At 47.9% G+C, this 14,001-nt stretch overlaps 1 protein-coding gene across 1 annotated transcript; it reads left to right on the top strand.

Moving 5' to 3' along the window:
* Positions 1–345: 345 nt before the first annotated feature.
* On the top strand, positions 346–1,101 carry C5H21orf140 (chromosome 5 C21orf140 homolog). The gene has a single exon (XM_004654463.2). The coding sequence runs from the start codon at positions 346–348 to the stop codon at positions 1,099–1,101; it is 756 nt and encodes a 251-aa protein (XP_004654520.2).
* The last annotated feature ends 12,900 nt before the right edge of the window (positions 1,102–14,001 follow it).

Here is a 14,001-nt window from a genome sequence, read left to right as displayed (position 1 = left end):
CTGGGGAATTGAACCTGGGTTCTTTGGCTTTTCAGGCAAGTGCCTTAACCATTATCATTGCTCCAGTCCATGAATATTTCTTTCCATCCAAATGGGCCAAATGGAGAGGAGCCAGAAACCTGGTTCATCGCTGTAAAAAGATTGTATCTCTCAGTCCAAGATCTACTGCAGATCAGGTATCAATGTAGACTTTCCTGCGATTTAGTGTCCCAAGGATGTGTCCCACGATGCTTTGAGTCTGCAGGGTAACTATGGGACTGGCAGAGCTGTAAGAAAGCCCATTGTGAGGTCACGGCCTTCCATGTTCCAGACTTCCCCAGATGGAGACATATGGTGGTGGCCATCATGCGTCACTTTGCAAGCCCTCTTTTAAAAAACATCATCATCGGAAGTCAGTTTAATGGCACCAGAAGGAAGCAGTGTGTCCAATACGTGAATGCGCTGAGAACACTGCAGTATGGTGGATTTAAGACTGTGTACTTTGGGGAAACGGATATTTCAGAAAGTCTGGTCACGGGGGAAGATTTTAGTAATGGATATTTCATGCAGACTCCAACTTGGTGTGTTGTGCATGCTGGGGGCAGTCAAGGATGGGTGCCTTGGAGATACCGGATTTTCCTGAGAGATGACCTCTGTGTCAGGCAGGAAGACAGTCTCTTCTTTGAGTTCTGCAATGCAATAAAGAAGGCTTATGGGAAGTGCGTCATTGTGGTCAAAGGGAGAAAGCAGGAGAGTGAGATGCAGCTGAAGGAGGCTGGGGAGACTGAGGCCCAGTCCTATGTCCCCCGAAATGTTAATTTAACAAGCATCGTGTGTTCCCCAGAAGTGGCCAAGTCCTATGGTCATGAACTTCTCTCTCTGCCTCCCCCTTATAACTACCTGAACCCCTTAGACTCGGCCTGGTCTTCCATGAAATGGTTCATCATCAACAACAGAAAGGAGTTTTGTTTGCAGTCCATTGACAGCTTCTATGCTTATCAGTGTATCCTTTTCAGCGACTTAATCAGCAAAGGGATTGAGAAGGTCAACCTCAGTAAGTGGAAAACACTAATGAACAAAGTCCGGAGATGGGAAAATTACTATCTCGGGAAATTTTCTTAAGGCGAGACTCCTACGTGTCTGATCTTAACTGCCTACTGTGATGCTTACTTCTGGGCCTCTGTTATCAAAGATGCTTCCAGAGTGACCACACAGGAACACTGTGAGGACTCGAGAAGCTTCTGAGGATATTGGTAAAGCCCTGGGTTTACTGGAGGCTCCATTAAAACTTGTTGGTAAATTAGATGTCTCAACTCTCATCTTGTGAAAGCCACGTTGGCGGCCATGCCCATGGGAGAAGTGGGGCTAACCTACCAGAAAGGAGGAGTGTGGGGAGCAGGGGTGAACAGTGCTAAAGGCTGTGTGGCCCAGATTTAGGTCTTGGGGAGTGGGCAGGGCGGGGAAGGAGAACTAAATGTGCATTTATTAAAATGCGCATTTATTAATCCCGGCACTTGGGAGGCAGAGGTAGGATGATCACCATGAGTTCGAGGCCACCTTGAGACTATATAGTGAATTCCAGGTCAGCCTGAGCTAGAGTGAAACCCTAGTTCAAAAGACCAAAAAAAAAGGGGGGGGGGAGGAAGGGAATTACCATGGAATATTTTTTTTAATTTTTTTTATAATCATGGAACATGTTAATAAAAATTTAAAATTAAAAAAAAAACCTGTGGGAGTCACAAAAATAAAACTTAAACAAGTGAAACTAGTTGGAAAGCAGAGATTCAGTGGAAGGGGAAGAAGGGAAGGGAATAAAAGAAGCAATAGGGGTGAATATGATCAAAATATATTATATATGTATGACGTTGTTTAAAAAAAAACACATAAAAATGTTAAAAACCAACAACACAAAAATGTCAAAAATCAAGTATGAAGGCATACATCTCCAGCCTCCCAACATGACCCATACATAGGGAGCTGGCTGGCAATCAGCAAGAGTCATTGTCTAGGTGTTGACCAAGCAAAGGGGATTTCCTGCTCCAAGGTAGTAGTGGGGGAGGGGGTGTCATCAAGAGGCACCCAAACAGGTGAAATCCCACCATACAACCAAGGCAAGTTGGTCCCAGGAAAGGAAACAGAGGCATCCCGGTGATGGTTCCAGAGGTTCTTGGTTAAACAGGTGGTGTGGGCAAGGGGCCTGTGCTAACGGCTCTTCCATCCACCTGGAAGAATCCAACAAGAGGTCTGCAGACGGCCATGGGGCTTCCTCTCAGAGCCTGAACTGACCACCTGCCATTGGTCTAATGCCCTATTCAGGCTTAGGACTGCCGCGGTTCCAAGGAATTTGTGATGCAGGCATTCTTCACACTTACAGAAAAAGCCTGATTTCTACTAAACCTATCATAAAATTCACTGTGATTCATTTATACACGTTCAGGCACTAATTTTACGATAGAAGTAATCATCCTGAGGTGTGTGAAAAATAACATATGGGTTACTGAGGAAGACCATGCAATACGGGAGAAAGGACATGGGAGTTGGGTGCTTTTTGCTGAAGTTTGCTGTGAACCTAAAACAAAACAAAGAAACCAGTTCACAAGAAATAAAGTCTACTCAAAAAAATAGTTTATAAAGAAATTCTACCCAACCCTCAACAGTCTTAACTATGTAAGTTGTGAGGCCGGGTTCTGGCTGAGTGTAGGATGGCTGTATTCTTGGCTTGTTTTTTCCCTCCCAGAACTTTCCTGTTATTTAGAAAGACCTTGTGAGATAAAAGGAGATGCCCACAGCCAGACGTGGTAGCACACGCCTTTAATCCCAGCACTTGGGAGGCAGAGGTAGGAGGATCACCATGTGTTGGAGGCCACCCTGACACTACATAGTGAATTTCAGGTCAGCCTGAGCTAGAGTGGGACCCTACTTTAAAAAAAAAAAAAAAAGGAGATGGTCGGGGCTGGAGAGATGGCTTAGCAGTTAAGACGGTTGCCTGTGAAGCCTAAGGACCCAGGTAAACCAGAGGCACAAAATGACACAGGCGCACCAGGCTGCACACAAGGGGTCACCTGCATGTGGAGTTCGAGTGTAGTGGCTGCAGGCCCTGGCACAGCAATTCTCTCTCTCTTGCTCTCACTCTCTCACACACATAAAAAAAATTAAGGCCAGTCTGTTAGGCTTGCCTCAAAAAAACCCCAAAAATAAACAAAAAACAAAACAAAAAAAAACAGGGCTGAGGGAATGGTTTAGTGGTTAAGGCATTTGCCTGCGAAGCCCAAGGACCCTAGTTCGATTCCCCAGGATCCATGTAAGCCAGATGCACAAAGGGACGCATATGTCTGGAATTCCTTTGCAGTGGCTAGAGGCCCTGGCGTGCCTCTTTCTTTCTATCTGCCTCTTTCTCTCTCTCTCTGTCTCAAACAAATAAAACAAAATACAAAAATAAAATAGGAGATGCCCAGTGCTTCAATGCTGCTCAGCAGTTAAGTGGCGGGCTTCAGCAGGTTTCTGCAACAATTACAAAAGGAAACCCGGTACGCATTTTGTTGCAGTTACCTTCTCACTGCTGGGACAAAGCACCCAACCAAACGCAGCTCACAGGAGGCACGTTTGCACCGTGGCTCACACTCTCCAGGGGAAGCGCGTGACGGCGGGGGAAGCATAGCACGGGCCGAGGCTGGGCATCGTCTCTGCTGCAGCAGGAGCAAACAGCAGCAGGCGAGTGAGCCGGGTTCTGGCAAGTGCCTTAGTACCCCCGGCCCACCTGAAATCATCTTCCCAGCCTAAACTCCTTAGCAGGATCACATGTGCAAAGACTCTTCGGAACAAGAGAGCCCTCCTGGGCTCCAGGAATTGAGAGCCTTGGGAACCATCATTCAGTCAGCCACGACTGTTAAGAATACCTTACTCTGTTAAGGGAAATGCTGAGTTTCTCACTGGCTGAACCGACCCCTCGTGTGTGTGTGGGGGGGGGGGAGGGGTCTCTTGTCTATTTCACATGTTTTAGGACTTAATGCCTTACTAGCAGTAGTGGTTGGACTTCCTAGCCATGTCAATGTGCTGTTACTGTGCAGGCCCAAGTGTAAGAGCCTGAGGGCTGGAGGGATGGCTTAGCGGTTAAGGTGTTTGCCTGCAAAGCCAAAGGACTCAGGTTTGATTCCCCAGGCCCTACATTAGCCAGATGCACAAGGGGGCATATGCGTCTGGACTTGGTTTGTAGTGGCTAGAGGTCCTGCCATGCCCATTCTCTCTCTCTCTCTCTCTCTCTCTCTGTCAAATAAATAAATAAAATATATTTTTTAAAAAGTGTGTGCCATCCAGCCTGGCCCTGCTCCTTAAAACAAAAACAAACAACAACAACAACAACAAAAAGCCTGAGTTTTGGGATATGAATAAGGGGTGAGATTTACACATTTATTGCACACTTGCCCAGAGTTCAGGGGCAGAAATGACAGCTGCTCATAGAAGCAGCTGGAGATGGGTGAGGACTTCCTTACAGGAAGCTTGGGTTCTGGTCCTGAGCCTCCTGTCACTCATTAGGTATGTGTCTAGTCAATTGTTCTAAGTAACGTAGTTAACTCATTTCACCCTAACAACATAGACCCTGTAAGAATCACCATTTAAGAACACTGAAACGTGAGGAAGTCCCCGGGCTGTCAGATTCTAAAGTCATGCCCACCCTCTCACCCACCATACTTAGCTTGGCGCCTTTTCTCCTTTATATTATGTAAGAAAATTCAACCCAAGATTCAGTTGGCAAACTGTTCAGGACCAGCTGGACATCATAGTACAATGTATTTCAACCCACAATCAAAGAAGAGACAGGATCCTGTTACAGCTACATTATTTTGCAGTGAAAAGTAAATTAATTGAATTTCTTCAGGCTATTACATGAATAAGATAAGCCAACAGAAGCTATTTTTGTTGTTGTTTAGAAACCAAAGCAATTTACTAAAATAGGTTTCCAGTTCCTTCCTTTGAGGCTTTGCTTAATCACTAGAAAAACCAGCAGATGAAAGAAAATGTCAGTACAACCAGAGAGCTCAACAGGGCCACCTTGAATGTGCAGTTTAGTTACATAAGATTGTATCCACAACTAAGAAATGTTGTTTTATACTGAGCATGGAAACTTCCAGCAGGAAGGAATCAACTGCCACTCCTTTTAGAACATAGACTTTGCAGCTTACTAGCTACTTGGAGAAGTTGCTTCATTTCTCCAAGGTCCAATTAACTCATTAGTAAAATAGTGTCAAGGCCTCAAAATAGTGTCACATGTACCAAAGCCACTGCACGGTGTGTGGCACCAACTGAGAGGAAAAAAAGAAAAAGAAAAAAACAGGAAAGAAAGCTCATATCGCCCAAGGCCAAGGGCAAAGCACATGTGTCCACAATTAGGCCTAATGTCTACAACCTCATTTCCTTTTTAGTCTTTGAGGAAAATGTCCTTCTTCATTTTATCGCTGGGATGTAAGAGTAGGCACATTTTAAGATACTCTGATCAGAGGAAACTTTGATCTCTGGCATTTAAGACCATCTGCTGCAGTCGGTTAGGGAATTCACAAGAGGTTGATCCTGGTGGGGATGGGGCGTGGGGGCTGTCAGCTACACCTCAGAATCCCACTGGGAAAAGAGCCAACCTCCATGCACTGCATGACCTGAGCAGGGGATGATGGTAGACATGGACGCAGGTGTTGAGGCTCACATCCTAGACAACCCTGTGTCCCTCAGCTCATGGTGTCATGACTCTGTTCCCCTCCCTCAGGGGTGGCTGAGGGAACGTTCCATCTGCTTTGCCCTACACATGGCCAACCACAACCCCACTCCCTCCCAGTGGGGCTAGGACAACACCCAGGGAATTGTGTGTTAGAAAATGATACTTTCTGAGATCTAAGACGCAGCCCAGAATCAATAAATAAGCATTGTGGTCTGCATCTGAAACGCCCCAGCCACAGGCTCAGGCGTCGGAACCCCTGGTCCCCAGCTGGTTGGCCTGTTTTTAGGAGACTGTGGGCCTGACTGACAGAGATGGGTCATGGGTAGGTGGAACCTCTGAAGTTGAGAGGTCATCAGGCCCAGCTCTTTCTCATTCCTGGTCACTGCAGCCGCTGCTACGAGTTCCCACAGCCACAAAGATGTCACGGATGCTTTCCCCACTGGGATGGGTTACGGTCTCAGCTCCTGTAAGCCATCCTCCTTTCAGCTGCTTCTGTCAGGTTCATTTAACACAGCACTGAGGAAAGTGACTAATACGGTAAGTACATGGAGTCTCCCAGCCATCGGCACAATCCATCTGGGGTGGCTGAAGTCCCGCCCGGACCACCAAGATGCTGAGCTGCCCAAGAAGGTGGCACACACTTCTGCCAGCAGCCTGGGACTCTTCCTCACCTGAGCTACAAACAGTCCCTTTCCTATCATCACCCTTGGCAACCTTAGGATGACCCCTGCACTGAGTTTTATATATATATAGGGCACTTCGGACACTATAATAGGTTGCTTCTCCCTAGCAACCCCTTGGTGACTGCCCTTTAGCGTTTAGTTTCCATGCAGACAGCCCAGAAACATATCCTGGAACTAGAGATGAGGAAGGTGGGGGGTGATCCACCCTGAACTGGTTTTGGGGTCACACACAGTAAGGCACACTGTGTCCTCTGAGTGAACTTTTAGAGAAAACCTTCCATTTGCCATCTTATGCTGATGGAGGATTGGGTGAGCAGGTGATTAAAATGGGATGCACCATGGGAGAGGCAATGCACCATGAACTGAGGTTTACATAATCCAGACTTGCCGGGCACAGTTATGGGTCCTGGGCCTCTGCAGGCTAAAGTGGGCCTGAGCCGTCAGGCACCGCTAAGGGCCCCAGGCCGCAGGAGGCTGCAGCACGCGTAGACCCCGACAATCTCGCCTTGAGACCGGCAGGAGCGGGGCTGCTGGCTCCCTTCACCTGGGGCACCTGGACGTCCTGATAAAGACTTAGGTTGCGGTTTCCCGTGGCCATGTGACCTTTTACGGCTCACCCGGGAGGTCCTTATATGTTAATGAGGTATCAGCCAGCAGCCCTCACACAGCCAATCCCCCTGTGAGCCGTACCCCATACCTTTTCCCGCCACTACATGAACACTTATAAGCCCATTCCCCCAACAAATAAACGAGCTGTCCTCCGTCACAGCCTCCCAGGTGTTTCTTCCTGTCGCACTCATGGCCACTCAAGACCCTGCTCCACAGTTGCTTGGACGCCCCTGGGAAACCGATGCGCAGCAGCCCCAGGGCGACCAGGAACCACACAAACCTATCATTGAAAACCAAAAGACCTGCATCTCTCCCCTAGCAACCGACTCCTTCTTCTCCTGGGCTCCACAGAGGGGAGCCCCATGCAGTAACCTGCCGCTCCTGGACACTCACTCTAGCTCAAGAAGCGTGACACTCCCTGGAGTGTATACTTGACAGTTTCTTAAGATGAAAACCACCATGTGCAGTCGGTAGAGCCACGGTCTTGAAGCTCCTTTTAAGGAAACAAGCTTGGCTGGTGAATGACTCATCTAGACACATACACAACCAACCAATGACAGAAGGGTGGGAACCAGGATCCAAGCCTTCCTACCAGGAAGCCCCTGGGCCCAGCTCCATGTAGCTCCACGTTCCAGCGACAGTTCAGGTGGACCAGGAATCCACAGAGATGTCCACAGACTATTAGGTACATCATGTCCGCCACCAAAACAAGAAGTGCCAAAGTGGCTGTGCAGGGGGACATGACAGACTCATAGCTCTACCTATGTCTTTATTCCAATATTCTAGACTTAAATCAGTTCTCAAAGTCACATCAGAATCCAAAATGGCTGCTGAACAGGCCTCTGTATTCCAGGCAGCAAAGGAGACAGGCAGAAAAAAACAACAACAAAAAACACTCATCTCATCTCTTTAAGGGGCCTTTCAGAAAGTCTTAACACACTTCCACTTAAAATTGGCCAGACTTACTACAAGGAGAACTTGGGGATGTAGTCTTTAATTCTGTGGTAATACGACTAGGTAAAACTTAGGATTAGTCCTGGGGAGAAGAGGAGGCATGCTGAGGTGGGCAATTAGTGGTCTCGGCCATGCTTCCTGATCGCTTTTCGTTGGTGCCATCAGTCATGAGCTCATCAACATTCTAGTGCCTTCTATGTGCCTAGTCGTGTGGGCCAGGCCAGAGGCACCACCGAGAATGAGGCTGGAGGCAAGCACAGCCCAGTGGTGGGGAAGTTCCTCAGGGTCAATGAGATGGGAGAGGTCTGCTCAGTGAGGGCTTGCGGGCATGGGTCAGTTCTGGGGAGTCATGGGCAGAGCCCCTGGGAGAACTTAAAAAAGAGGAAGAAGGCGGTTTTGTCACAAAAAGAGGAAGGGGAAAGAATGCCTGCCTAGGCATGGGCGGGCAAGTGTGCTGAGTCCACAGCTTGCCTCAGGTTAGAAAGATGGAAGGCCATTGTGGTGCATGGGCCACACTGAATGGCAGGAGTGTGCTAGGCCAGAAAAATAGGCGGACACTCTTGTGTCTTTCTACAGCCTCAGAACTTATTTCACAAAATATATTTGAAAGCTATTTTGGCTCCATTGGCTACAATTTGCCAAACAATCTCAATTTCCTTTGGTAGCTGGCTGTTGGTAAGCCCAGATAGTATTATATTATTTTGATCTTAATTGCTAAGATGAACTCTTAGATTCCAACATCACATTACAGGGTGGCTACAAAAGGATTAAAGAGGCTACAGTGGTGGCTGGAGAGATGGCTTAGCAGTTAAGGTACTTGTCCGTAAAGCCAAAGAACCCAGGTTTGACTCCCCAGTACCCACATCAATCCAGATGCACAAGGTGTTGCATGCACCTGGATTTCGTTTGCAGTGGCTAGAGGCCCTGGCACACCCATTCTCTCTCTTTCTCTATTATAAATAAATAAATAATAAATCAATCAATCAAAAGGTCACACACAACATTCAAAGAGGCTTTCCACCAACAAAGGCTGGGCTGTCACAGTGCAGACTCAGTGCAGGTGCAGAGATGATGCTAAGGAACCCAGCTGGAGAGCTGTCAGAAGCTGGCAGAGTTGCTTTGGGGCCCTAAGGTTGAACTAGCCAAACAGTGGTGGCGAAGGGTCATGGGTCTGTAGAAGTAAGGTGCAGGACCAAGTTCAGATGGACCAGCAGATGGGCGGAAGGACAGCGGCAATTCCAGGAGGCTGTGAGTTACCCTCAGAGATTCCATTCTTCAAGCCACAGTTGGCTCCAGTTTGAGTACCCAGACTGGAGCTGGGTGACTCGGCCACGTATTCAAGCAGTGGGGAACTGAGGTCAGTTGAAGCCCCAGGAACAGTGCAGCGTTCTCTGCCCGTTGGGCCCTTGATGCCCATACTAGGTGGTTAGATGGGCTGTTGCCTCATCTAACAGTGTTAGGTTTTCTCCTTTTCACGGACTCCAGCTGAAGGTGTTGCACCTTTTGTGGGTCTAGTGTGTTCGAGGAGTTCTTGAGCCTATTTTTAAATATTGTTTTGATACATCCATGTGCTCACATGTTACCGGACCACTTTGATAAGTTTATAGGTGCTGGTGGTGGTTTGCTTCAGGTGTCCCTCATAAACTTAGGTGTTCTGAATGCTAGGTTCCTCAGCTGATGGCAATTGGAAACTAAAGCCTCCTGGAGGCAGTATATTGTTGGGGGCGGGCTTATGGGTGTTATAGCCAGTTTCCATGCCAGTGTTTGGCACACTCTCCTGTTCCTGTCGTCCACCCGATGTTGGCGAGGAGGTGATGTCCACCTTCTGCTCAGGCCATCACTTCCCTTGCCATCACGGAGCTTCCCCTGGAGTCTGTAAGCCACAAGCTGCTCTTGGTCAGGTGATTTCTGCCAGCAGTGTGAACCTGACTACAACAATGCTACTGTTTTAACTTTTAGGAATAAGTTGTTGAATCAGTGTGTGCCTTATGGGTAGCGGTATCTGCATGCATAAATGTGTGGCAGAGTCGCCCAGCCACGGTCCGGGTATTCAAAGTGGAGCCAACTGTGGCTTGAAGAATGGAGTCTCTGAGGGTAAGGCATGGCCTGAACGCCACTGTTTCACACAATATGGGAGAACCCAGAGCGCAGCACACAGCTTCGTCCCCACACTAAACTAAAATGGAGTCACTCACACTAAACATCACACCACTGAGCAGAGCTTTGTGGAAGCAGGTACATGGCTTCAAAGCAACACAGAGGAGTCCTGCCCCAAGGAGCTTGTCTTCTGTGCAGCAGAGGAAGCCCCAGGCCCACCTGGGCCATTCACAAGTTCCAGAAGGCAGAACTTGGGCTCCCCCAACGTCAGGCCTGGGCACCTTCCATCTCTGCACCCTGGTGCTCACCCCAAAACAGGTGCTAAGAAAAGCTCAAGAACTTTCTTGTGGGCTGGGGAGATAGCTCAGTCAGTGAGCACTCGCTGTGCGGGCGTGAGGACTTGAGTTCAGATCCCCAGAACCCACATAAATGCCAGGCCTGGCAGTGTGTGCTTGTAATGCCAGTGTTCGTGGGGTAGAGATGGGCAGCTCTCTGGGGTAAGCTGGCTAGTCAGACTAGCTGAACAGGTGAGCGCTGGGTTCAGGGGAGAGACCCTGTCTAAGTGATTGAGGCAGAGAGTGACTGAAGAAATCATCTGACATCAACCTCTGGCCTCCACATGCACACACACCACACACACACTTGCAAAAAAAAAAAAAAATCTATCCATGTGATCAAGCAAGGGTGAATAAAACCCAGTAACACTAAGGTCCAGGCACTGGAAGTCTTTTGGAATGGGTCACTGGACATCTGTGTTTCCCTTCACAGGAGAGCTGGAAGGGAACTTGGGTGCAGAAAACTCACCCCTTCTTCAGAAACCAGGCTACTTGGTTTCCGCAGCACAGCATGCACAACTCTTCCTCCTTGAGCAGAGTTTACATTTTCTGACTAAGGTCACCATGATGTATGTAATGTTATCACATGGACACCCTGATGTGTGGGGCTGCTGGCCGCTGACCAAAAGGTCTGTCGCATGGAGATCAGGGGATTCTCAGGCTTGGTCCAGTTCTCTCTCCTGCTTAAAGGTGTGTTTGCTACCAGCCTTCTCCCTTTCTGCTTCTCACGTGTTGCAAGCTTGGAGATCAAGTAGATGGATCAGGTATGTGTGTGACATTGATGCATGAGGGACCCTTGGGAGCCTCCTGTAGGGACAGAACATGGACTTCAGTTTATGCTGCTTTGTGACACCTTTCAGCTACCCAGGGACAGTCAGTGTCTGTCTCCTTTGTATGGGAATCCTGACTGTGAATTGTTCCAACTTACCTGCCTACCTGCTTCCAGCCATTGCATCCAACCGACTATGTAAAGTCAAACTACAGGGCCCTGGGGAGGGGGTAAAGTGCCAAACAAGCATGAGGACCTGAGTTCAGATTCCCATCACCCACCCCAAAGCCTGGCACAGGGACGCGTGTCTGTCCTATCAGCACTGGGGAGGAGAGACAGGTCCAGGGCGCTTACTGGCTAATCTAGTGTATCAGTTCAGTTCCAGGTTCAGTGAGACTCTGTGTCAAAAATAACAACAACAGGGGCTGGAGAGATGGCTTAGCGGTGAAGCGCTTGCCTGTGAAGCCTAAGGACCCCAGTTCGAGGCTCGGTTCCCCAGGTCCCACGTTAGCCAGATGCACAAGGGGGCGCACGCGTCTGGAGTTCATTTGCAGAGGCTGGAAGCCCTGGCGCGCCCATTCTCTCTCTCTCCCTCTATCTGTCTTTCTCTCTGTGTCTGTCGCTCTCAAATAAATAAATAAATTTTTTAAAAATAAAATAAAATAAAATAACAGCAACAATAATAACAATAATAAGGTGGAGACTGGTCAAGAACACCTGACATTGACCTATGGCCTCCACATACACAAACACACACACACACACATGCCCATACATATAACACATACATCACACACACATACAAAATAAAGTAAAATAAAACTACAGATCTCTGAACTTCCTTTACCAGTGGAATGGGATCAATAATTATAAGGAGTGATTCATCATCTCCCCCTACTGGCAGAGGATGTATAGTAAAAGTAACTGAAAAATAAATAAATAAATAAAAGCCCCAACTGTTTACAGAGAAGGCTTGGGTTGGATCACCGGGTATAGTGGCACACGCCTTTCATCCCAGCACTCCGGAGGCAGAGGTAGAAGGATGGCTGTGAGTTCAAGGGCATCCTCAGATTACATAGTGAATTCCAGACCAGCCTGGGCTAGAGTGAGACCCTAAATCGAAAAACAAAACCAAACAAATAAAAAGGCATGGGTGTGGTGGTTTGGTGTTTAGCCTAACCCTTAGGTCATCTGCACCAAATATTCCAGGAAATTGACCAGATGCTCTACAAATTTCAAAAAATGAACTTTAAATTTCAAAGCCTAAAAGGACATTTTACAATATTTAAAACAAGTGTCTGGTGGTCAGGCAGACTTGGATTTTCTATAAAAACCCAATACCCTCCTCTGTCTTGAATATAGGGCACATATGGCTGGGAGGAAATGGTGCCCAGGAGCCTGGGACCAGGGCCAGGTGTGCTGAGAGCTGCCAGTGCCCTAGCCCTGCAGAGTGGGCAGCAAGCAGGAGCTGAGGTTTGGGACGGAGCCGGTGGGACCGCCTTCCAGGACACAGACAGGCCTTGGGAGGGCTGTGTCTGGTAAGCCCTGTGGATCCGAGGCTTGGAGCTCCGCTTATCTTCTCATGCTCCAGCGGGCTCCCGGGCATGACACCGTGAGGTCAGAACGGGTCACCAGGACTCACTTCCAGGAAAAGAGTGTCACAGCCTCCTCTACGGGCCTGAGGTAAGACCTCAGTGATCATACCCTTTTCACTATTTCTAGATCTGCCCCTTGGGAGTTTGGGTCCATGCTATACTATGTACCATTTCCTGCTTTCTTTTTTCTTTTTCTTTTTCTTTTTCTTTCTTTCTTTCTTTCTTTTTTTTTGTTGTTGTTTGTTTTTTGAAGTAGGGTCTCACTCTAGCCCAGGCTGACCTGGAATTCACTATGGAGTCTCAAGGTGGCCTCTAACTCATGGCAGTCCTCCTACCTCTGCCTCCCGAGTGAGCTACCATGCCTGGCTCTTTTATTATTATTATAATTTTATTTTTTTTAATATTTTTTGTTCATTTTTTATTTATTTATTTGAGAGTGACAGACACAGAGAGAAAGACAGATAGAGGGAGAGAGAGAGAATAGGTGCGCCAGGGCCTCCAGCCACTGCAAACGAACTCCAGACGCATGCGCCCCCTTGTGCATCTGGCTAACGTGGGACCTGAGGAACCGAGCCTTGAACCAGAGTCCTTAGGCTTCACAGGCAAGCGCTTAACTGCTAAGCCATCTCTCCAGCCCCCCACCTATAATTTTATTTTTGAGAGAGAGCGAGAGAGAGACAGAGAAAAAGGCAGAGAGAGAGAGAGAGAGAGAGATTGAGAGAATGGGCATGCCAGGGCCTTTCAGCAGTTGTAAACAAATTCCAGATGCGTGCACCACCTTGTGTGCATATGCAATATTGCATGCTTGCATCACTTTACGTCTGGCTATGTGGGACCCCGAGATTTGAACATGCATCCTTAGGATTCATAGGCAAGTGCCTTAACCACTAAGCCATCTCTCCAGCCCTCTTTCTTTTTTAAAAAATATATTTATTTATTCGAGAGAGAGAGAGAAAGAGGCAGGTAAGAGAGAATGGGTACAACCAGGGACTCTAGCCACTGAAAAGGAACTTCAGATGCATGTATCACCTTGGCTTACATGGGCACTGGGGAATTGGACCTGGGTCCCTAGGCTTTGCAGGCAAGTGTGTTAACAGCAAAGCCATCTCTTCAGCCCCCCCCCGCTTTCCTGCTTTCTAAATGGTGATTGGGATCATTCAGCAATTGTGATAAAATTTTAGAAAGAAATTGAATTCTCTTACCCCTCCCATTCTATCTGATGGCCTGGGTGGCAGACATCTGTTATCAGACCCTCTTGCAAAATTTCCCGTGT

The sequence above is a fragment of the Jaculus jaculus genome, chromosome 5 (genome assembly GCF_020740685.1).
Source record: "Jaculus jaculus isolate mJacJac1 chromosome 5, mJacJac1.mat.Y.cur, whole genome shotgun sequence".
In the NCBI taxonomy this organism is placed as follows: domain Eukaryota; kingdom Metazoa; phylum Chordata; class Mammalia; order Rodentia; family Dipodidae; genus Jaculus; species Jaculus jaculus.
This window is presented reverse-complemented; position numbering and strand designations above follow the sequence as displayed.